This window comes from Sprattus sprattus, assembly GCF_963457725.1.
Source record: "Sprattus sprattus genome assembly, chromosome: 1".
NCBI classification, from domain to species: Eukaryota; Metazoa; Chordata; class Actinopteri; order Clupeiformes; family Clupeidae; genus Sprattus; species Sprattus sprattus.
The window spans coordinates 24473819-24498795 of record NC_137920.1 but is presented as its reverse complement, the minus strand read 5'-3'; the positions used below and the strand labels follow the sequence as shown (position 1 = coordinate 24498795).

General features: G+C 44.2%; 1 protein-coding gene across 1 annotated transcript; it reads left to right on the top strand.

The window, feature by feature from the left end:
- Positions 1 to 24977, top strand: ppp3r1b (protein phosphatase 3 (formerly 2B), regulatory s1ubunit B, alpha isoform, b). The gene is made up of 6 exons (XM_080856666.1): positions 1 to 218; positions 8580 to 8619; positions 19187 to 19363; positions 20419 to 20478; positions 20835 to 21019; positions 22125 to 24977. Exons 1-6 carry the CDS (start codon positions 216 to 218, stop codon positions 22170 to 22172), a joined length of 513 nt encoding a protein of 170 aa, XP_080712792.1. The 5' UTR covers positions 1 to 215; the 3' UTR covers positions 22173 to 24977.

Genomic DNA, 24977 nt, shown 5'->3' with positions numbered 1-24977 from the left:
CTCTCAACTGCTTCCCCCTCGCTCTGCGGATCAACCGGAGTATCTGCAGTGGAACTGACATCCATCCAGAGCAAGAACCCAGACCCAGGCTTGTGACTTTACGTTTAAAGTCCGCCTAATCGGCTTTCATAAACGTTCTACATCGACTCCAACACCTCGACGTGTTTGCTTCGGAACGCATTTCTCTGCCAGTGAAGACTTTCGCGACCAACAGAATGGTAAGAATAAGGAACAATCGCTATTCGCCACTCTGTGTGTATGTGTATACGGCGGTATTAACTCACTGTTTGTCATAGAACCCTTCACATTGTTTACTTGCTCGACACTTGTTCGATCAGCCGTGTCTGAACCACACAGCTGACTAATGGAGGCACGAGTGTATTAGCTAACTGTCTGTGTTTTTTTTCTCGCAAAAACACTGTGTTGATAAAACACCACCATGATATGACTGAGTGGGCCACGTTCTGGCGGATTCCTTGCCATTATTGGCTTTTTATTTACGTGCACGAAACGCCCAATGCTCCACTAAATCCTCAGATTGTATTCACACTACCTACAGTGAAGCCATATAGCTAACTACGAATGGCGCGGGTTGTCGAAGTGAAAAAGTGAAACAATGTATCGTCAGCTAGCTATACCCAAAGCAACACTGTAGCCTGCCGATATCTACGGCACTGTAACATTAGCCGCAAGCTAGTTTGCGTAAATGGAACGGGCTTGAGAACTTGTATCGAAAGAATATCGTTGAAGGGCCACTGCAACGTCCAATTCCCTGACATATACTCCGTTTTCTACATGAACCTACGTGCACATTTGTCCATCTACTTTGTGCAACTGCTGGAAACGAACAGCCGTTGCCCATGTTTACGTGGCCCCTGAAATCTGACGACTATTCAATGTGGCGAAACTATCCATCATGGCTGTAAAATAGAGGGCTACAGTAGGTACCACTCCATTCGCATTTGTTGCTTCCTCTACAGGCGAGGCTACAACGTCTCTACGTAGACACAATTCTAGTTTTCTCGTTTTAGCTGGTGGGAGGACTATTGAACTGGGTTGTAACACACAACACTAGCATAAGCGGTTTGGGGTACGGCACAGTTTTTCTAGTGCGCTTCATTTCTGTGTTTCGGATGGTGTTTTGACACACATAGACTGTGTTTTGTCGTAATGTGATCTCCACAATTGATCGTAGAGTTGTGTTGGTCATTTTATTATATCTGATTTCAATGACTGAAACCTGTGCGTGTTCGCAGAGTCCAGCTGCAGTGCGAGTGGCAGGGAGGGGGTGGCGTTGAACATTATCATCACGACTCTCAAACATCTGATGGTGGTTTTGAAATATGCAATTGACTCTGGTCACATATCAGACTGGCTCACAGGAGATACTAAATCCGATGGAGTTTGTGTGGGCCTGTGTCCAATGTGGAATGATTTCGGCTCTGTAATGCAATGCTCTCAAGTATTGCAGTTGACACCTGCACCACACTTGAATCCAGATACTAGTGGCTCTCATTTGCAAAAACACACATTTTCAACACACAATGCCATAGCTGGTCACACATATGGATTTAGCCTTTTCATGAAAAAGTCATCAAGCATTAAGGAATCTCTAAAGCACACCTGACTCCTGTGCTGCAAGGATGTTTGGTCCAAAATATTTTCTGTAGCTCAAATCTTATCTATAATTTATCTAGTCCTATGTATTTATTTGATGATCCCTGGGTAGCTCTGGCAGTGTCTGCAGAGCAGGTTAACCCATAACTGTGCAAAGCCAGCTAGTCAGTCACCACACATATGCCAGCCAATGGGGGCTCTAAACGCTGTGAATCGTTGTTTCTGAACCCAGTTACCCGATAAACAAACGCTATCTACCGAAGGGAAAAACAAGGGCAGTGATGATTTCCACACTTGTTCAGATTCCACTGTATCGGACACAACATGTATTGTTTGCCGTCTCTCTTTGCCTTGCATTCAGAGAGAAATGGTCTGCCACTACTTGGAAGCATGTTATGTGATGCTGTACGTGTCTGGGGGTCTAAAAGACATCCCGCTCCAGATGTCTCTCGTGAAAGGACAAGGAAAAGTTGTTCTTTTGTTTGTTTGTTTTCCCTCTCTCTCCGTCAGATGAACACACTAGCTTTGGACTCTTCTACATTTGAGATTGCACTGATAATGGACATTCTAAAAGTACTTATTGGAATTGGACTGAAGAGAGGTTCTAGTTAGAGCATGGCGGCTTTCTGTCTGTGATCTTGAGGAAAAGTTGGATCATGGATCAGAGGACGCTAAATAAATGCCGTTGACATGGGTGACGCTAACAAACGAAATCAAACGGTCAGCACTATTCGGGATGGACATTCTCAGTGGGGAGTTTGTTGCTTTGCACGTCTGATGCCGGCCTTACACCTACATGCCATAATCCTAATCCACTTATTCGTAAATCGCTGTCTGTGTGCGTTGGAATCAAAATAGAACTGACCATTTTGATTTTGTCATTTCCCTGTTGTCCCCTAGTGTTGAATGGCTAAATTAACTTCATCAAGGCCAGTTGTATGGCAATTGTAGTGGAGATGATGTCATTATAGTGAGCTGATCGTTAAGGACAGCTGAAGTCTGTATGTTTGATGAGATGTCACAGCATGAATGTGGATATTCCTCTGTTAATTTATGTGTGATTTCACTGAGAGTCAAACCTCCTTGTTATTAAAAGTACTAGTGTAAGATGAGATTAAAAGATCAATAATTAAAAGTACTAGTTTAAAATAAGATCTCAGAAGAAAAGCAAGTACACAAGTACCAACATAGCAGGATGTAATCCTCTTGACCTTAACTGTCTTCGTTGAACGCTAAAAATAAAACCATGTAGAGCTTTCTATAGAAGTCCCAGGAAAAAGGATTCTTCAGCTTTTTGGGAAAAGACCTTCCGTTTCTAGAATTATCCCAGAACTCCCTGGCTCACGCAGTGTCCCAGTTCGAGGAGTGGTATCTGGAGGGCGTTGGAACGAGTGTCTCCTGATAAATCACTGACTCTGAATCAGATGGGGCCACAATCTAGTGTAGACTAACCTTTGACCTATGGGGATTTCTGCATGAATCAGATCGTAAGGGAGAAAACATTCCTTTTCTGCGATCACTTTTTTTTACTGAGTCCCTTGTTAAGCATCTATTTCAGACAAACTAGAACAGCCAGATCTGTGAGAAATCAAGGCCAGGATTTCCTGGAAGCTATCTGCCTGGATGATCTTTTCAACATAGTCGCTCATTCTCTTAACGCAAGGAAACCCTGTGCACTCTCAACTCCATAACCTAACAGGAGGTAATCCTCGTTGACCTTAAGTATCTTTTCCCTGAACGTCAAATAAAATCACAAATCTTGACCTTCGACCTTTGTGGCTGTCTGCACGTATCAGATGCAAAGGGAGAAGACACTCAGAGGTCTCTTTTGTGCTTTTTCACCGAGTCCTTTGTCAAACATCTTCCTTTGCACAAAGACCATCCTACAAGGCTGCGACCAGTCCCTGGCATGAAACCATCGGAGGTTCTGTGATGAGCCCTTTTGTAATATCAGCTGCAAACAACCTTTGTTTACCTTCAGTAGGTTTCCATGGAAAAGGTTCAGTATTGAATGATGAGCCTTTTTCTTCAAAGCAGTAGAAATAATTTTCTATCTTCATTGAACCTTCATCTTTGTTCACCCATGGACTTCTCGAATATAATTGACCTGATCAGTTTGCATCAGGTGAACATCAGTCTTCAGTGTGGGTCAGTGGATGCCGCTGTTATGACAGTTGGCTTTCGCTGTTTCATACATGAGGAAGCCATTGTGACATGAGAAAGTCACGTGTCTATCGGTCGAAAACAAGAAAGGCTATTAGCACACACACACACACACACAGACACAGACACAGACACAGACACAGACACACAGACACACAGACACACAGACACACAGACACACAGACACACAGACACACAGACACACAGACACACAGACACACAGACACACAGACACACAGACACACAGACACACAGACACACAGACACACAGACACACCTGGTTCTAGTCCTTCAAGGTTGGACAAAACCATCTAAATTTGTTTTCTGTGATTGTGTGGCGGTTGGCTTTACCCATATGGCAGTTCGGAATCTGAATCAATATTTTTAACAGGCTTATTTTTCTTCACCTGTATTAAATGCAAACCGGTACAAACAGTCAACCTTGTATTTCGAGAACCAGGTTTACAGAAGATTCTAGAACTCCCTGGTATAGGAAGTGTCCCAGTTTAGGCGGTATTCACACAGAGATGCTTTTTTTTGTCAAAATGTGAGAGTAAAAAAGATGCCTGGTGGAAAGTGTGTGTGTGTGTGTGTGTGTGTGTGTGTGTGTGTGTGTGTGTGCTATGATACATTATACTTAGCTTGATAGCTGGCTCCCTGGCACAGCATAGACAGGTAACTAGGCAACAACCCATTGTTGTGGCCACAAAATTCCAACTGATTGTCATGATCTAGGTTTTCCCTACTTGCGTAATTCCATAGCGAAACATGGAGCGCCTGGCGTGGAAAAAAGAAAGTCTCTGTGCGAACACTGCTCCAGGGGAGTGGTGTCTGGAGCGAGTTGGGACGAGTGCTCCTGGTAGTCACTGACTCCGGATCAGGTGGGGCCTAGATCTGGCATAGAGATAAAGGCAGCAACGTCTGGCAACTGTCTGTTAGGGTGGCAATTTGGGCACAGCACCCTTTTCCGTATGGGGAATTCTGGACCAATTCATTACCCCCAGATTAATCCATAACTCTTGAGCTCTGGAACTCAGGATTTTGTCATTGTCTTCTAGAACAGATGCAGGGTTTGTGTAGCATGGCTGACCTGTTGCTCCCTGGTCAGTTTTCACTGATATTATATTCTGGAATTGTTGATCTCAAGATGAATCGGTGTGCCATTCTGAGGGGATCACCTATCAGTGGCCAGTAGAGGGGGCTAAGTGCGACGGCGTTGAAATGAAGCGTTTGTTTGAAATGCGGCAGAACTACAGAGAAAGCAATACAAACACACAGTCGTATCAACACTAGCAAACATGGAAGAATTGAAGCCGGAGCAAGAACAGTGTTTGATGTTATGCATCAAGGGCAAAGACAGTGATGCCTGGGGGCCAGTGGGGTTTGTAAAATGTGTAATATGTCATCTTGCACTGACAGTGGCTATATAGGAAGTATTGCAATGCCATAGTGGTCAATGCTGATTGGCTGGTCTAATGGTTTAAAAATTCACCCTAAGTCTCAGACAGTCTCAGTCGGTACTTGAACTAATAATATCGCCAGGACTACAGCGTCTCTCTCTTTTTCATTCTTTCTTTCTTTCTGTCTTTCTTTCTCTCCTAATCATATTCCCCTATTCTTCTTGTACGTGAACTAATTGGGTCAGGACTTTAAAAACACACTTTAGTCTTGCCATTTAACCACTAAATGGTGCCACAGGACAGGAAGCTTGTGTTATCAAAGGAATGCCTCTGGGAGCCTGGGTAATGCATAGATATAGACTTCTGTGAGCTACTTGTTTGTTTTGTGTGTCTGCATTTGTTTACATGTTGTGTCTAGGTCAAAGAAAAATGTAAACAAATGCAATAGAATGCCTCAAATTAAGAACCATGACGCTGAAAATACACAGAGCCGTAAGCTCATAATGCCTTTAAAATCACACTGAATTCTATAACATTTAGAAACATTCAGTGACATGTATTTCACCATCAGCTCTAACTACACGCAAAGGATCTGAGCCAAGCGTCCAAAATTAAAATGATGCTTGGCGCTTGACCTCACACAGAAGCCCCAGAATGGCCCAGACCTGCTGTGCCCCTCGCTGCCTTTCTGCCTCCCTGCGCCTTGCTGCCTGTGCAACTCTGTACTTGCAGCACGCATGTCTTCAGTGGGCGAAGGATGGACAGACTGGTGGAGAGGAGAGGAGGAGGAGGAGGAGAGATGGAGGAATAGAGAGTTGGGCTCGACATTAACGCCTGGTCCTGTTGCCCTTGGCAACCATTTCATTACCCCAGGTTTCCCCCCTGAGTCCCAAAGTTCTGTGGGTCTTCATTCTCACATGAAACGGCATGTTATGGAACTGTGAGAACAAACCCTGTGAGACAACCATGAGGGCAGAGACATTATTGCCTTCCTGCCTTTGGGGTGTGGGAAAAGCCTATTATTAATTATACACTCGGCAGTGGCAAAACAGGAAGTGTTGCATTTCAAAATTGGTCAATTCCAATTGGTAATAGAGTGGTCTACTGGTTTCAGAATGATCCCTGTCTCACTCTGTCTCTCACCCTCTTTCTTTCTTTCTTTCTTTCTTTCACTCAAGCATATTCCTCTGTTCTTCTTCATACTACTGCATGTGAACTAACTGGGTCGGGTCCAAAGCCTTAAATGCTTCCCCAGAGTGGGGTGAGCGAGTGTTCAATAGTGGTGAGTGGTTGAATGAGAGAGAGGGGAAGAGTGTCAGGAGAGGGAGAAGGTGAAGAAGTGGGTCAGGATGGAGACACCATCCTCTCCCTTTCCCTCTCCCTCTCTGTGCAGGGAAAAGGGACGAGTTGGATTCCCCTTCTAGTAGACACACCCTGATTGGGAGAGACAGTTTTTTTGGGTATTTTTACACAGACACGCCACACGCATAGTGGGAGTGTCTCACATGCACACCCTAAGGCCTTTTCCAATTTCTGCCTGTCCCTCTGAGATGCAGCAAGGCAGGAGGTTGCCCTAATTTCCAGCACTGGCAGATTCTAGCTCTTTCTGTTGTTCTCATGCATAATGAAATAAGCCGACTTCTTTGGATAAACAGCCGTGTGTGTGTGTGTGTGTGTGTGTGTGTGTGTGTGTGTGTGTGTGTGTGTGTGTGTGTGTGTGTGTGTGTGTGTGTGTGTGTGTGTGTGTGTGTGTGTGTGTGTGTGTGTGTGTGTGTGTGTGTGTGTGTGTGTGTGTGTGTGTGTGTGTGAGATGGGAAAAGACATGGACATTATCATGTGTTGTGCATTCTTCAAACATATTTCTGTCTCTTACTTTCTTCACTAGTTTCAGTTATGACTATCACCGACGATCCATCCTTCCATTTACTGTGTGTTGTATTGTCGGGTAGTGCTGATCTATCGGCTAGTCAGCAAGTTGGCCATGTTAAAATAGCTAACAGTAGTCCCAGGGTAAATTCTGGTTTGGTTAGAAGTGTTCCCCTGGTGATGGTGGCCTAGATTGATCTGGTATTACATTCTGTTGATTGTGGTACCCTGTAATCAGGCACTTGAACATGATCTCTCCTCCTCCTCATTCTCTCTCCCTCTCCCTCTCACTCTATTATATCTCTCTCTCTCCCTCCCTCCCTCCCTGTCTCTCTCTCACTCTATTCTATCTCTTAATTTGCCTGCTCTCTTTTTTTTATCTCTTTCTCACTCTCACTCCCTCTCTCACATCCAACACACACACCCACACAGTGCTCATCCACCTTCCAATCCACTAGACACCCTGCTCATCCTAGATAGCTGGCCCTGTAAATCTGATTAGGGGGTTAAGACACTGGAAGGTGCCATTTGGGGTTGTGTGCGTGAGCTTGGGAAGAGTGACATTCCACTTCACTATACTATCACCTAGTAAGATGTATGTAAGGGATGAATTATCATCCACCAGGCAGTATAGGAAAATAAATCCCGACAGGACGAACAGGACCCTGACGTGCAATACTGATTTGATGTGCTATACATTATCCCGCTTATTGTACGGTTACTTGCCAAAACGATAAAAGACATTCCACCGAAATACCTCTTTTTCAAAGCCATTTGCCGTTTTGTGACTTCCACTTAGAACTCGCTGACTTCAAGTTACTATGAACTTCCATTATGTTAAGCAAATAAACTACTTGCGGAATGATACGAAAGATTAAGAAATAGAAGCACAAAACCCGTTGCTAATGGCAGTGGTGAATAATTTTTCGCAGCGGTCAATATTAAGAAATATCAGACATCCAAACGTTGGGATGGCCCATTCAAATCAATGGACCTCTTTGCAACATTCTGAGGAGCCGTATGATAAATCTACATAACATTTACATCTGGAGACGACATGGTTTACGCACTGTTGGCCAAGTGTGGATGGAAGGGACCAATGCACTAATGACATTTGAAACTCTGAGCAGTCACGTAGAAGCTGGAGGTCTCGAAGGAAAGGTCGAGATGCGGCGTGCGTGATGGGATGTGTTGATAATGATGCATAGGCTGCATTGATTGGTTGTTTTTCGAGAGTTAAGGGAGAGTTTGTGATTTTATGCTGAAACGTTGAAAGCAGTTGTGAATAACGGAAGAATTCAGTAGTTTTTGAGGAAACCTATTTAGCAGAAAATTGCAACCCACCGCAAGTATTGTAGTAAATCCAAAACATTTTAATCTCAAGATTCTGAATATTCCTGGAGGGTCTGGTAAAGGCCATTGAGACAATGTTCACATTTAATGGCGGCATATATATATATATATTTAAAAAAAATGATTGTATTTAAAATTGAAACGTAATTAATAATAGTTTCTTTCTCTCTTGTCTTCCAGGGAAATGAAGCAAGTTACCCCTTGGAGATGTGCACACACTGTAAGTATCAAAAAACATATAAAGGTTTACATATAAAGGTTTACAGGTAGAAAAGACTTTGTGTGGATTGAAAAGGCTTCACAGTTGAAAATGACAAGGCCTAAAAAGTCTATTGAGCAGACCATCACTGCTCATTCCTTGCTTGGCCCTTAGACAGATTTGGGAGTTTTGCCTCAATAACATAACATTTGTTTGTGTGTGTGTGTGTGTGTTATTGTGATGTGTGTAGGCTTTAAAGTTTCCGATATAGGCGAAGGGACGTGAAGTTTCATTGCAGTTTTGCTTTTAGTGTTTTGCTCTCAAACATCATGTGTTTGGGTAGGACATGTTTACATTTGAGAATGAAAGTCACTTGCATCCAATTCCATTTCTGATTCTTGACTTTGAAGGGGATTAGATGCTGATTTTAAACAGAAACGGCAAGTTATTTGAACTAAAGTAAAGTTGTTTTCAAGTTAAGTTACTTTAACAGAAATGAGCAAGTAATGATCAATGGGAGTCATTGGTTTTAGTTATAAACTTAAGGGCATCTATCATGATGCCAATGGTCAGTGGTGATGAGACACACTGGCATAGCACATCTCACACAATCAGTGATAGTCATTCCCCTGACGTTCATCCTCTCGCTTCATGCGCTGGCTCTTTAATGGCCATGACATCCACTCAGAACAGCTCAAAATACACGGGGTGTCGTTTTTCACAAAACACCCTTCTCGACATGTCCAAGCCACCTACTTTAACTCTTGAGGGCTTAAGCAAGGGAACACGATCCGAGGTGAATTCCTGAAAGACGGCATACCAAGCCAGTGTCCAGATTCCTCCTTGACAGGAGGTTCATAGACTACCAGCCACATGCACTGTCAGCCGTTATTGGCTGTTCAAAATAAAAGTCCCACTCCTGAATCAGCCTGGATTTGGTGCATTGTAATTCACTGCTGCAGTGCTTCTGTAGATACCACATGTCAGTATATTTTAGAATCAGAATAGTATTTATTGGCAAGTAGGTTGACACCTACCTGGAATTTGCTCTGGTGTATAGGTGCATACAGTGAACATAAAACATACAACAACAATAAGTACTAAACATAACATAAAAACACACTTAGTACTACACATGAGAGAAGTACTTCAGATAAAACACAGTATAAAAGCCTTGAGGGCGACATATTGCTTAGCACGATGCATATTGTTAGCCCTTAATCTGGGGTCTTTCACCGCTTCATGTGTCCGCTCTCCATCTGCTCTTATCTTCTCCAGCAGTTGAAGATTTAACTGAAGATTCGAGTACAGTAACTCGTCACAGTCTTGAGAAGTGTGGAACAAAAAGGTTTGGGACTTTAAAGAAAAACGTAGAACCTGTACCAATGGAACCTCTTCCCAACCCCTACAAAAGGTCCAACTGTAGAATATATGGCTTTCCCTTTTTATGACATTTTGTCTGCCAGCAAGCTTTCCTCAAATCCCTGTTTTAAGTTCAATCATGGCTTGGTAGAATTTGCTTGCCTGAAATTTTAATGAATTAGAAACGCCATAGTGGTCAGTGAAATACAGTTGTTAAGGAGTTAAAGGTGGAGATGCTCGCCCATAAGGTCGCAAATCAGATAACTGGGTGCAGTGTTGTCATAACGACCATCTGTCCGGTCCCCTGTTATTCCTCTCCTTTTACGTGCCTCTTCCTTGCACAGGATGTAAACAAATGAAGTAGCCAACTGTTTGGTCCAGGACAGACTGATGGCCTACTACAGCCTGATCTCTGAGGCATGTCATGTCATGTCCTCTTTGTGCGTTTTGAGTTCGAGCTGTCAAAACAGCTTGAAGCAGACAGATCAGTCAGGGGAAGATTGCACGACGTCGTTGATCATTTGAACAGATTGGCAGTGATGAATATTTGATGCAGGCATGAGGATGGAGAGGGCAGGGAGGAGAAACACGTGTGAGGATCGCAGATAGCATTAGGGGGAAGCACCTGATGACGTTAACTAATTTCTTTCAAAACAATATTAAAGCAAATCCAATTGTGAAGTTGTTCAATAATAAGATAAGAGATAAACTTGTATTAATCCCGTTAAGGAAATTCAGGTGTCATAGCAGTAGGAAAAAGAAGTGACTAAAAGGGACAACAGGAATGGGAATCAAACATACACAGGAAACATATAAAAATCCGCGTTTTCTCCTCCCCAACCGCCTCTAGTTAGGGGGCTCCTCCTCCCGCTCCACCTGTTGTCCACCACAAACTCCCTGGTCTCTCCGACGCTGAGCCCACAAAACTCTCCACCAGCGTTCTGCAAACCGCCTCGCTGCCAATGTACCCGATGATGGAGAACGATGGGGTTCCCTGGGTGGCGTCGGTGCTGCTCACCAGCACATCCGACAGGCCAGCCCGGCCCGCAGTCCCATAATAGTTGATTATTGATTTTCAGACAGAAAAGAACAGACTAGAGAAGTGATGCTCAATATAAAAACAAACAGAGCTCACAGGGGTTGCACAAGTACATCTGCTTAGAAATGGATGAATTTCTCAAGAAACTCAAGAACTCATTGGTGGGGGAGGTTTGTGCGGGAGGTGTCTTGGGTTAATTCAAAGTATGAAAGTACTATGGTGGGGTTGGTCTCCTAGGGAGAGGAAGCAATCATTTCACAGAGAGTTCGGAACGGAAACACTTTACTTCTTCAGTGCCATTCAAAACACTACTTACTCCCATCAGTTATTCTTCTCTGCCCTCAACTCCATCCAAAACACTCTTACTCCCATCAGTTCTTCTTCTCTGCCCTCAACTCCATCCAAAACACTCTTACTCCCATCAGTTCTTCTTCTCTGCCCTCAACTCCATCCAAAACACTCTTACTCCCATCAGTTATTCTTCTCTGCCCTCAACTCCATCCAAAACACTCTTACTCCCATCAGTTCTTCGTCTCTGCTATCAACTCCATCCAAAACACTCTTACTCCCATCAGTTCTTCTTCTCTGCTATCAACTCCATCCAAAACACTCTTACTCCCATCAGTTCTTCTTCTCTGCTATCAACTCCATCCAAAACACTCTTACTCCCATCAGTTCTTCTTCTCTGCTATCAACTCCATCTAAAACACTCTTACTCCCATCAGTTCTTCTTCTCTGCTATCAACTCCATCCAAAAAACAACTTACTTCTATCAGCTCTTCTTCTCTGCTATCAACTCCATCCAAAAACCTGCTTCGTTCCTGACTCCACAAGTATGGGAAATGTAGTCAATACTTACACTAGCTTTGCATGATTAAAGAGTAGTTAAGGTTAATGTAGAAACATGAGAGTTGATGTAGCTGCTCGATTACTCGAATACTCAAGTATTCTGTGCAACCCCTACCACACACTCATGTGGCACATATACTATGTATATCACTCTTGCATGTGCTTACTTAGTACTTACACACACACACACACACACACACAGAATGGGAATTAGTCTCTTACACAGATGCGCACAAACACGTATATAGACACACTCGCACACTATACTCTATCAGTGTCTGACACAGAATCTCACACACAAACAAACACCACACACACACACACACACACACACACACACACACACACATGCTCTCACACACACAGCCCTGAGCAGACTTAAGACTCGTCATGATTCTATAGGCAAGGGTGTGGTGTTGGGAACAGTTTCGCAGCCTCATAAAGGTCATCTTCAGGACTGATGGTGGAGAGACGCACTTTATTTTTAGGGGGGAATGCAATGCCACTTTTACTCAGTTTTAGCTCCACCCTACATGCACAGACACACCCTTAGCAACACACACACACACACACATACACACACACACACACACACACACACAGCCTCAGCTACAGGAACCACACACACAAACACATATACAGACACCCTCTTGTAACCCACTACACTACAACCTATACTCACACTCAGAGATGGAATCTAAAGATGTTGGATTATTCGTGTATTATTGATTAGATAATGATGAATCTAAGGTTGTTGGATTATTGATCAGCAGTGTTTGAATGGGCCTGTTCTACTACAATACCACCTAATACAACCAGTAGCTGTGTGTGTGGGGGGCTGTGTGGTTTCTGTTACTGTGCGTGGGTGTAGTTTCTGCAGCTGTGCATGCGTGTGTGGGTGTTTTCTGTAGCTGTGTGTGTGTGTGGTTTCTGTAGGTGTACATCTGTGTGTTTTTGTGTGGTGGTGCTACTGCATGGGCCCCTTGAGAGCTGTACTCCTTGCAGGCTAAGGCTGTTTAGGCCCTGGGTCTGAGCTGCCAACCTCTTAGCCATGTGTTTCAGTTGGAGGAGATGAGACCCACCCTCATTATGTTTCTAAGTGGATGTGATGCGATGGCAGAAAATTACCTAGAGAAACTTGAGCACTCAAAAACTGTGTTTGTGTGTGAGCCCCTGGTCCTGCCAATCTGAACAGTCCCACTACCCATGTGTGTCACAGTGGGGAATCCCTCGGCCATGATTTAAATGAACGGCCCACATCGGCTGTCATCAATATTTATAAATATATACATATATATATATATATATATATATATATATATATATATATATGACACAGTATATGAATAGATTCTCTCTCCCTCTCTCTCCCCTCTTCTGATGTTAGATATTTTTGGGGCATTCACCCTTTAAGATGTTGATGGCAGAGGGGGGTGTGCAGCTGTCCCCCTGTCGAGCAGGCAGATTGACCACATCCACATTTATCACTGCCCCTGAGTTGAATAGGAAGTCCAGCTTGAAATTAAAACTACATTTCCCACAATCCCCACACACTTCCGGTGTCTCCTGCTGTTACCATGGAAACCTATCAACATCTCTCTGCCCGGTTGTCAGCCCACTACTTTGAGCCCATGTCACTGAGTAGGTGGCTGATTGTTCTGCAAGGGAATATGTTGACGTGAGTCGAAGCGCATTACCAGCTGTGTGCGGTGGAAATGGCTAACATTTTAGCATCTGTCAGTGGCATTGCACCACAGACCTCAAAAGACCCTAATGAATTTGGTGCCTAAGGGCAGGTGTAATCTCTGAAATGTCTGGGGTCTGAATGTTGAAGGTGAGCAGGAAATGACCTGGCCACGTGATGTGTGGCTCTGCTGTGGCAGCTCCTTGCTCGTTGCGTGTTTGTTCTAGAACGCTCTCTTTCTCTAATGTAGTCAACGTTTTTTGCGTGTTTGTGCTAGAACGCTCTCTTTCGCTAATGCAGTCGACGTTCTTTGCGTGTATGTGATTGTGCTAGACTGTCTCTTTCGCTAATGCAGTCGACCATCTTTGCGTTTCTGTGCTAGAGCGCTGTCTTTCTCTAATGCAGTCGACCCACAGCAGGGGATCATGACTATGATAACTATAATGACGATGATGGTCCCCAGACTTTTGTGTGTGTGTGTGTGTGTGTGTGTGTGTGTGTGTGTGTGAGTCTAAGGACGTTGCACTGATATGTGGTGATGGGAACACCGATGCTGCTGCACTCAAGCTGTCAGGCAACACTCACATCAACTCACACAATCGTTATACAGCACACCTCATCTCTCGCTCTTACTCCATCCATCTATCTGTCCATCTCACATAATCGTTATACAGCACACCTCATCTTCCCCTTTTAATCCATCCATCTATCTATCTATTTTATGTCTCACGGTATGAGAGGGTTTATGTCTCACAGTATGAGAGGCTTCATGTCTCACGGTATGAGAGGGTTTATGTCTCACGGTGTGAGAGGGGGGAGTGATTTAGTAATGCGACTGAATGGAGGGATAAAGATGCAGGTTGGATGGACTGAATGGCGTATACACACACACACACACACGCCGAGGATGCAATGTCCAACAGCTTTCGAGTGTAGAGTATAAAGTCGTCCATACAATAAAATCTACATGAAGAGGGACACACACACACACACACACACAGTGTGAAGAATATCTTGAGTATCTTGAGTCCCATACGAGTGCATAACGGTGGCTCGGGTGCTTGCACTGCCGCGTCACAGCAAGAAGGTCATGGGTTCCATTCCCGCATGGGGCGCTGTTGGCTCAGGTGGGCAGGTCCTCCCCAGACCTTCAGTGCTCTGGTGGGCAGGTCCTCCCCAGATCTTCAGTGCTCAGGTGGGCTATCTCCCAGGCCTTCAGTGCTCAGGTGGGCAGGTCCTCCCCAGACCTTCAGTGCTCAGGTGGGCAGGTCCTCCCCAGACCTTCAGTGCTCAGGTGGGCAGGTCCTCCCCAGACCTTCAGTGCTCAGGTGGGCAGGTCCTCCCCAGACCTTCAGTGCTCAGGTGGGCAGGTCCTCCCCAGACCTTCAGTGCTCAGGTGGGCAGGTCCTCCCCAGACCTTCAGTGCTCAGGTGGGCTATCTCCCTGGCCTTTCTGTGTGGAGTTTGCATGTTCTCCCCCGTGTTCACAAGGGGTTTCCTCCACTTAGAACCCCAACAGAAAAAACATGCAACAGAACACTTTGTTGGTCCCTGACCAAGACAGACGATTCACCTCACCTGGTCCCCGGGCGCCTAAAGGCTGCCCACTGCTCCTGAGGTTCTGGAGGAAGGACAGTCCGGGATGAGATAAATTCACAAATCATCTCAGGCCTGCGTGTGCGTGTGTGTGTGTCCTGTGTCGCCTCAATGTATTCACGTGTGAGGTGTGTCGCTTGTGCGATTAAATTCTGACAATTATACAATTATTATCAGCAGCAGTGATGGCTGCAGCAGCAGCAGTGGTGACGTTGGGGCTTTTAGGGAAGAGGAGTGGCGTTAGTCAGGCGTCCCTGGTGATGCCGCTGCTGGGTGTGGAGGGTGCTGCATGCGACGTCTGACTGTCTGTGAGTGGGTGTATGTGTGAGACACGCACACACTTACACACACACTCACACACACAGACCCACACCTTGCTTGAGGCAGTAGGCACCCCCACAACACCTTTCTGTCTCTTTCTCTTTCTGTTTCTTTCTCACACACTCACAAATACACAATCTCCTCGGCTGGCTTGTGAACTGTGTTGTCCTTGGGTGTCTTGTACTAGCGTGTGCAAACTTCACTGTCTGAAGGAGGGATTGTGTGTGTGTGTGTGTGTGTGTGTGTGTGTGTGTGTGTGTGTGTGTGTGTGTGTGTGTGAGAGATGAAGAGAGTCTGTGTGTCTTTTTTTTATTCTTTCCTACTGAATACACACAGCTTTGACTTCGGGGGGGGCCTGTGGCCTTTTGTTCCTCGAGACTACCCTTACAAAGGACTTAAGTAGGTCATTTCAGTAAAGTGTAGTCATTGCGAAACCAGACCAGAACTCTATTAAAGCTAAGAATCATCTAGTGCCTCTAGGCATGATGTACTGAAAAAAGGGTTTTCCCCATCTGTTCTGAATAATTAGCTATGGACCCTCTGGGCTCCCTTATGCATTTCCTCCCCATTGGGTCCAAAACAGTGACAATCCACACTCTGGTATCCTTTTAGTTCCTGGACTGCTTCATCCCCACTGAGACACTGACCCAGTGGAGCCAAGATGGCGTCCTGTGGGTGTCAGTTTCCTGGACTGCCTCCCTCCCACTGAGTCACTGACCCAGTGGAGCCAAGATGGCGTCCTGTGGGTGTCAGTTTCCTGTTTGGGCCTCTGTGAGCTGCATTAGCGCCCATCACACGCCTGTTGGAGGACATTTGATGTAACAAGTTATATCATTAAAAGTGTCTTGGAGCCTGTTGACAGATGAAGGAATTATGGGTTGTGATGAAGGAAGAGATGAAAGAGAAGGAAAGACATCTTCATAAATGCTTGTATTTAAAAAGAAAGAAAATATTGTTTTTACTTTCTGTTTTAATTGACTTTATACTGTACTATTATGGTTTAATTATTTGTGTGTAGCAATGCCTGAAATTGCTAACATACTGTGTATGGATTTTGAACAGTACCTTACATGGTTTGACCTTTGAGCTTTTCACTTCAAACAGTTTAGAGGTGTTTCTGTGGAGCTAACATTGCTAGATTTTGAGATTGAAGCAGGAAGAGTGTAGGGCTTGATCTGTACCACTCTGTTTCCCATTTACAGAACCAGGACGGTGTACTAACACCAGATAGTTTTTTATGAGCGCACATACGGTACACAGACAGCTACATTTATTAAATATATGTATCGCATTGGAATCGCAGATTGCACCTTTTAAAGTATTCACGAAATCAAAACCACCTCTCCGGGGGCATTCTGGACCCTTTGCGTATTCCCTCCCCGATCCACTCCGTATTCCCTCCCCGATCCGCTCCGCTCCGTATTCCCTCCCCGATCCGCTCCGTATTCCCTCCCCGATCCGCTCCGTATTCCCTACCCGATCTGCTCCGCTCCAGAGAAGACACACCTGCCCTCCTCGCTGCCCGAATTGCCTTACTCCTTGCTGCCGTCACCTCGCGGCTCCCGGGGCGACAGTGGTCCAGGAGGTAGAGAAGTCGTCTAGTGAATCACAAGGTTGCTAGTTCGATTCCCTGACGAAGCGTCCTTGAGCAAGACACTGAACCCCTAATTGTTCCTGATGTGCAGTGTGCCATCAGTGTAGATGTAAAATGTATACATCCTTGTGAGTCGCTTTGGTTAAAAGCGTCTGCTAAATGACTAAATATAAATGTCCTGACACGTCAGTCATCGCCATCACGCAGGATGGTGGCGGGCGGCTGTGGCACTGGAAGTTGTCAGCAGGGCTGGCACGGGCATCTCCGTGACAGAACACACATGCACAAGAATGTGCAGCCAGCCGCACGCCGTCTCATAAGTGCATTTCCATATTGACAGACAGGCGTGGAGCGGAGCGGGGCTGGTTATGTAACCGCTGCTTGTCTCCGCGCAGAGCTGCATCTCAAAGCGAGGTGGCCGCTCTTCCTCTTCCTCCGCTTCATCTTCGTCTTCGTGGGTGTTCTGGGCTCCAGAGGGCAGCGGCAGCAGCGGTTCACTGGGAGACAGTGGGTTTAAAATAGCTGGACTACACTCGCTTGGAGAAATGTGAACCAACACATATACACATATATATTCTCACACACACACACACACACACACACACACACAAAAGCTTTTACACGGTCACAAGACGAAGCTGGTCTAGCCACACATGCTGGTTTGAGTAACTGGGTTGTAACCATCCCACCACCAGCAGCAAAGCCTGTACATGCAAGCTCATCAGAACCCCCACTGGTGAAACCCACGCACGCCTTTCAGAAACTGCCGGAAATATTGGGAACTGAGTTTTTGAGCGAGGGTGAGGAAGACTTGCACACATACAGTGCTGAGAAAGATAAAGAGTGTGTGTTGTACTCCCGTTTCTGTGTCATGACAACCTTCATGCAATGGCCCTTCTCTCATGTGGCCACATCCCCAGTGACCTCTTGACCCGGTTTTAGTGACATAATGAGGGTGGAACTATGAACTAGTAATTCTGCATGGAAGCGTGTGTGTGTGTGTGTGTGTGTGTGTGTGTGTGTGTGTGTGACATCTTGACCCGGTTTTAGTAACTTCTCAGGCGTCCTGTATTTAGCCATGCATTAGGGACATGCTAGAGAGCAGAACCATTGCATTATGATTTAAAAAAAAAAAAAAAATTGTATTGCATGCCATTCCATAGATGGGCTCTAGGCAAGACGGTCACAATCAGATATATATCCACACTAATGCAGTGGAGAATGGATTAGTAACCGTGCAGATTATGGCAGATTAGTGAACCATATTTAATAATCTAGCTATGCAATTTTTATGTTTGGAGACGAATAACACTGCTTTTAGAAATATGCTAGAATAAATGTTAGCAAATTAAAATTTAAATACTGACTGGGAAAGTTTTGCAAGTATCTTTTGTAACTGAGAAAATGGTGGTACACCACTGTAGATAAACAACCGTGTGTTTGTATGTGTGTGTGTGTGTGCTGTATGTATGTATGTATGTATGTATGTGTGTGTGTGTGTGTGTATAAGTATGGTGGCATGTCTTCATGAATGAGCTTAGTTTCATCACCTCAACCCCCCAACCCCACCCCTCCCCCCAGCCTTATGCTGGCTGGCCGGCTGGCTATGGCTAGTGCTGCACCCTCCCTCTGTTTGCCACTTGCCTAGCCCCAGTGCATGGAGGGAGGACCGCCATGGCCAGCCAGCGCAAGACACAGGGTAAGGCTCTTCCCCAGAAGGGCAAGAATGCCTTTGTGGTGTCGGCAGGGGGTCACGGCAGCATACGTAAGTGATCGGAGCGTCTGCCAAACTGTGTGTGTGTGTGTGTGTGTGTGTGTAAATGAGCATGTGTATTGTAGTGGTGGAGAGGGGGGAGTTTGGGGAGTTTTGTTTTGGGCATAGAAGAGTGATTCAGCACGCGATTTGCTTTTTGTTGACTCGGTAGCGAGCATCTTGTGTAGCGCCTCCCAAAAACCAAGGCCGAGTGGAGCCTGAAATAGTGTTTATTTGCGGGGAGGAGTGAACCACTTGCGGCTCGAAGAAGAAGCCCCGATCCCCTCCTTACACTGTAACGTCTCAGGAAATGTCTATGAAGCGTTCCTTTGTTCTATCAGACACATGTTCTAATCTCTCTCTCTCTCTCTCTTTGTCTCTTCTATTTCAGTTGATGCTGATGAGATTAAGAGACTAGGGAAAAGGTTTAAGAAACTCGACCTCGACAACTCGGGCTCCCTGAGCGTGGAGGAGTTCATGTCCCTGCCCGAACTCCAACAGAACCCCCTGGTCCAGCGGGTCATAGACATATTCGACACCGACGGCAATGGTGAAGTGGACTTTAAAGGTACGGCTCGCTCTCGCGCTCTTTCTCCTTGTGCCGGGCTGCTTCTGTTGCCACTGTTGGAGGAGGCTAATCTGGTCATTGTAGATTAGGATTGGGGGGGTTTAATCTACCAGGGGGACCACATGGGTGCAGGCTGGCGTGCCAACCAAAACAGGTGGTTGCCTTCAGTTGAATTATGCATTACATCCAGGATCTCTCAGTTGACATTCATATTCATGAAATTAGTTTACCACTAAGAAACTATTAACCTCAGTATTAACAGTCATTGAGTGATAATAATTATGGCATTTAATAGTTATACTTGCTTGTGTGGACCAGGCCCACACGGCTTGTTGTTATGGTCGTACCAGTTCATCTTTAAGGATGTTCAACCATGTTCCCCCCCCTTGCCCATTGTAAAACACCTTTAAGTAACCTTTGGTTTGGTTGAAAACTAGTGAGCTAACTACCTAAACATCATGCAAACACCACCAACAGCCCTGTTGGCACAGATACAAGCAAGCTAACATGCTAACTGGTGTCTGTTGGTATGTAGTGAGCTATGTGTCATGCTGTGAAGGCTTTTATTACATTTTTGCTGTGTTTTGTCCCAGACCGCATAGCAACACAGTGCCTGGGCGACTAGTGGGAGCCAAAAGTGTGTGAATGTAGTAGTTTAATTTCCTACATAAACAAAAACATACTTTGAGAAGTGGCCAATTGTTGCACTATGTTCCTTTTAACATAGTAGACTGTGCTTTGTATTTTATGGGTTTATTGTCATGTTGCCTAATTAGAGACCTAGGAGGCCTAATTTGAAGCCTAGTTTGAGTATTTAACACTGTAAATCATCTTGGGTGCCGTATTTGAATGTACACTTGCAGTATAAATTATCAGCAGCTGGCACACTATAGTTTGCCAAAAAAAAAGTCCTGTTGTTGTGTTGGATGTGTAGGATCCTGGGTGCTGGAAGTATGTGTGATTAGCTTTATTTAATTCACACATCCATCCATCCTACCATTTCTTGCTTTCTTTCTTTCTGTGTAACACTTACAGTTTTTTTTTCCTCTTCCCAGAATTCATTGAGGGCGTCTCCCAGTTCAGTGTCAAAGGGGACAAGGAACAGAAACTTCGCTGTAAGTGGATGAATTGCAATTTAACCTGTCTATTCAAAGCATGTACGCCTCACTCACACTCACGGTGCTGAGTGCTCAAGCTTCTCTAGATCATTTCCTGCCATCTCATCATATCCATTTAGAAACATAATGAGGGTGGAACTATGATCTAGTAATTCTGCATGGAAACATATTTTTGTGCTATTTCTGTCTGTCTGTCTGTCTCTGTCTGTCTGTCTGTCTGTGTGCTTGAGTGTGTGGTTGAGTGTGCCCTGTTTCTGTTTATTTATCTATTTCATTCAGTAACCTTCTCTTATGCTTCTCTCCTCCTTTCATCTCTTTCTCTCCCTCCATTTGTCCCTCTCTCCCTGAACCAGTCGCTTTCCGTATCTACGACATGGACAAGGACGGCTACATATCCAACGGGGAGCTGTTCCAGGTGCTGAAGATGATGGTGGGCAACAACCTGAAGGACACACAGCTGCAGCAGATCGTCGACAAGACCATCATCAACGCCGACAAGGACGGGGACGGCAGGATATCCTTCGAGGAGTTCTGTGTGGTGAGTACCGGCGAGGAAGAGGATGGTGGAGGTGAAGGCAGTGCTTGGTTTTGCTGTGATATTGGAGGTTAATCCAGATACCTATACAGCCTATACATCAACTTAATTAAACATTTAAAATATATCAAAGTTTCAATCTATATAAGTATATACAAATATACTCTGATGTACGACTGTGTTGTGTTGTTATCTTAAAAGTCAATAAACATCAGCAAATCGCCGCGGCTCATAAGCCCGCTTCTTATCAATGGTAATATAGGGTAGGCTCTGCTTTTCACCTTAATGGCGTAGATTACCGAGTTGGTGGAATCCATATAGGAATGAATAGAGCGAGGAAGGACACTGCTTATGGCATACATGTTTAGAGAGGACCTATGACCTGAGTAGGGTACAGGCGCTGCTTATGGTCCATGTTAAGAGAGGACCTATGACCTGAGTAGGGTACAGGCGCTGCTTATGGTCCATGTTAAGAGAGGACCTATGACCTGAGTAGGGTACAGGCGCTGCTTATGGTCCATGTTAAGAGAGGACCTATGGCCTGAGTAGGGTACAGGCGCTGCTTATGGTCCATGTTAAGAGAGGACCTATGGCCTGAGTAGGGTACAGGCGCTACTTATGGTCCATGTTAAGAGAGGACCTATGACCTGAGTAGGGTACAGGCGCTACTTATGGTCCATGTTAAGAGAGGACCTATGACCTGAGTAGGGTACGAGTGTGCCGGAGCCCATCAAGGCTATAACCATAATGTATCCGCTATAACCATAATGTATCCGCTATAACCATAATGTATCTGCTATAACCATAATGTATCCGCTATAACCATTATGTATCCGCTATAACCAAAATGTATCCGCTATAACCAAAATGTATCCGCTATAACTTTAGTCAATTTATTTAGTAGGAATCTGAAAGTTTTAAAGGGCTACATGCTGTGTTTTACCCAGTTACATCATATGCGTACTTCGATGTAAGTATCAGTGTAAGTTTGCTAGCTAATGTGAGCTGGCTTGCTGAAATTGTAATAATTGACGTTGTTGTTGTTGTTAATGTTGTTGTTGCGCATTGAGCTGATGTATGTTTTTTGTGTCCTGTTCTCTCCCAACAGGTGGTTGGCGGACTAGACATTCACAAAAAGATGGTGGTAGACGTGTGATCATCACTTCTCTTCCTCCCTCTCACTCTCTCTCTCTGTCTCCATGGAGACGAGGCCCCCCCGGTCCTCCACACCTTTATGTCTCGTCTTCTGCTTGTCTTCTACATTTTTGAGGCAAATCTGCTAAAGGTGTCCAGCAAGAAAAGCAAAACAAACTTAAAAAAGTATATAAAAAAAAAACAACAACAATCAAAAAACAAACTAAAAAAAACAACCAATTTTTGCTTTGTAAAATGTTCTCCCCCCTCTCCCTCCAGTGGAGAGTAGTTCTGTGTGAAATTACTGTTTTTTTTTTTTCTCTCTGTCTTTTTTTAGTCTTTCACCCTTACTCCGCCCTTCCACTTGTCTTTGGTAGGCTAACCTTTTTTTTGCGAGAACCCCCTCCTCCCCCCGGTCGTAGCACTTTTAAGAGGACACGCAAAAGCAGAACGGAGGACCGCGTTCTATCGTTGAGCGAGCATTTCATTTCTAGGCAAAAAGGAAAGGGAAATTAGGTGGGTGTGTGCGTGTTTGGGTGTGTATGTGTGTTTGGGTGTGCGCATGTGTGTGTGCTTTTGGTTTGTGTCCTTGTTTTTGAAGGGGTACGGGGGATTATCTAAAATCATATTTATTTTCGTCTGTTTTTATGCGAGAAAGATCTATCTATCAAGTAGTTAGGTGGGATGAGAGAAATTGATGTACTTGATTTCAACACGACACAAGTACAAAGGACAGCATTAAGTGCCAATCAGATTACACAAACTAGTTCAAGCGTGATATTTTGCTGTTCTTTTGTCATATACATACATACATACATACATACATATATATATATATATATATGTATGTGTGTGTGTGTGTGTGTTTGTGTTTGTGTGTGTGTGAATATGAATATGAGAAGAGCTACACCTGGATAGTGCTAATGCTGCAGAGGTCTAAAACAGCAGTGCTTCAGATTTTCCCTTTTTTGTGCTTCTTTCACAAAGAGTCAAAAGACAGGTTTTAATATTGAACACATTAAGCTTAGGATCACACACACAAACTCTCTCACACTCACAAGAGAAAAAAAAAATTATAATATTGTTTTTGTAATATGGGGATTGTATGCTATATTTATATCGTCAGGGAGTTCCATCTACCCTCTTTGTTTCTGGTGATCTATAGAGTAGAGAGAAAAGATTTAACTATATATTTAAATTTCTGCACATTCAAGCATATGGTTTATCCTTTTTGGAGACCGGTCTTTCTTTGTGTAACTGGTGAATTGTTTTTTTTGTTTTTTCGTGAATGGTGTCCACCGATTTAAATATGCAGGAAGGAATAGTGCCATCAGTTTCTGTATGAACATCTTGACGTATATTTGCTTTCATTAGCTTTTTGACACAAAGTAACAACTTTACCCCCCCCCCCCCCCCCACACACACACACACACACACACAAACACTCTATTGGAAAACATTTGCCTAGCTACATATTGTCACAAGAAACCTTCACGGACACATCTTAATATTTTGTGAAACAAACCAAAAATGGACATGAAGAAACTCTGTTTTGTTTTTGTTTTGATTGTTTTTTTTGTTTAGTTTTTTTCATGGTAACAAGTTTTCCAACTTCACTGCGGGGCAGCGTTGAACAGGTGATATGTTAATGTGTATATTAGGCATATAGGTATGAAAATTGGGATGGGAGCTTTAATGTAAGCGCGTGTGTGTAATGTTTAACATGGCATCACATTAACAGAGCAGGTCGAGAAGCCTTCTGTTTAACTCCTCACTATCCACACAACATAAAAATAATGCAGCCAAGCTTTTACGACAACCACTCTCTGCTTCGACTGTTTTGACATGCTGCAGGAAAAAAAACGTGACTAAAACCTAATCGTCACACTTTTAATTAAAACAAAATAAGTAGCTTTGTGAACTAGTTTCTGGTTGTTTGTTGTTTATTGCTTGCCTGGACGCTTTCACGGACCGCGTGGGCATATGATGGTGCGGGCCCTGTGTCACCCAGAGGCGCGGGCTCTAAGTGCCCGCTCGTGCCAGTTGTCTCAGTTTTTTTTCCTTCCGAGTGCTGCACGACGATGGCTCTTCTGTCTATCCTTAGAGATCCGCCAGGGTCTCATCCTGTGATTGCATGACATGGAGGGTGTCTCTTTTTTTTCTATTCTGTTAATTTTCTGTATGCATGTAGATCCGATTTTGAAGAGCGTCTCTTGTTTACATATGAATCGTAATGTTAATATAATATGAATGACAATGACATATTAGTATGTGGATGTTGCCAAACCTCTTTTTGGTTCATGTTTAAAAGTATGGAAACGATCTAAAAACGTAACTCCACTACATATAGTCACCATTCTTATCTAGTGATAATAATTATTATAATCTTTTGGATCAGCGTCACATGATAATAGTTTAAACCAATTAGTCAAAGCTTTTCTCCCCAACAACTGCCAGACGCCGTTTAGCGGGGAAACATTTGTTTTTCTGTATGTTTATGTTTTTTTTTTGTACAGAATATTTGTTATAAACACGTAGCCTATGAGTTCTCTCCCTATCTATTTCTTTTTCTTTTCCTTTTCAAAAGTCCGTCCTCCTGAGCTATGTCCTCTATGTAGAGAGGGAAAATGGGCTTCTGTACCTGAAGGGCGTGTGTCTGTGGAGGTGTGGACGGGATAAGGGCTTTCTAAAGATGAAAATGGTTTCAGTCTTGGGTTACACCTTTTTCCGTTTTTCCTCTCATACATGTTTGCATGCTGCGTCATATGCCGTGGGAACCACTGAAACTTCATACATGAAATTGAGAAATAAAATATTTGAAACTTGT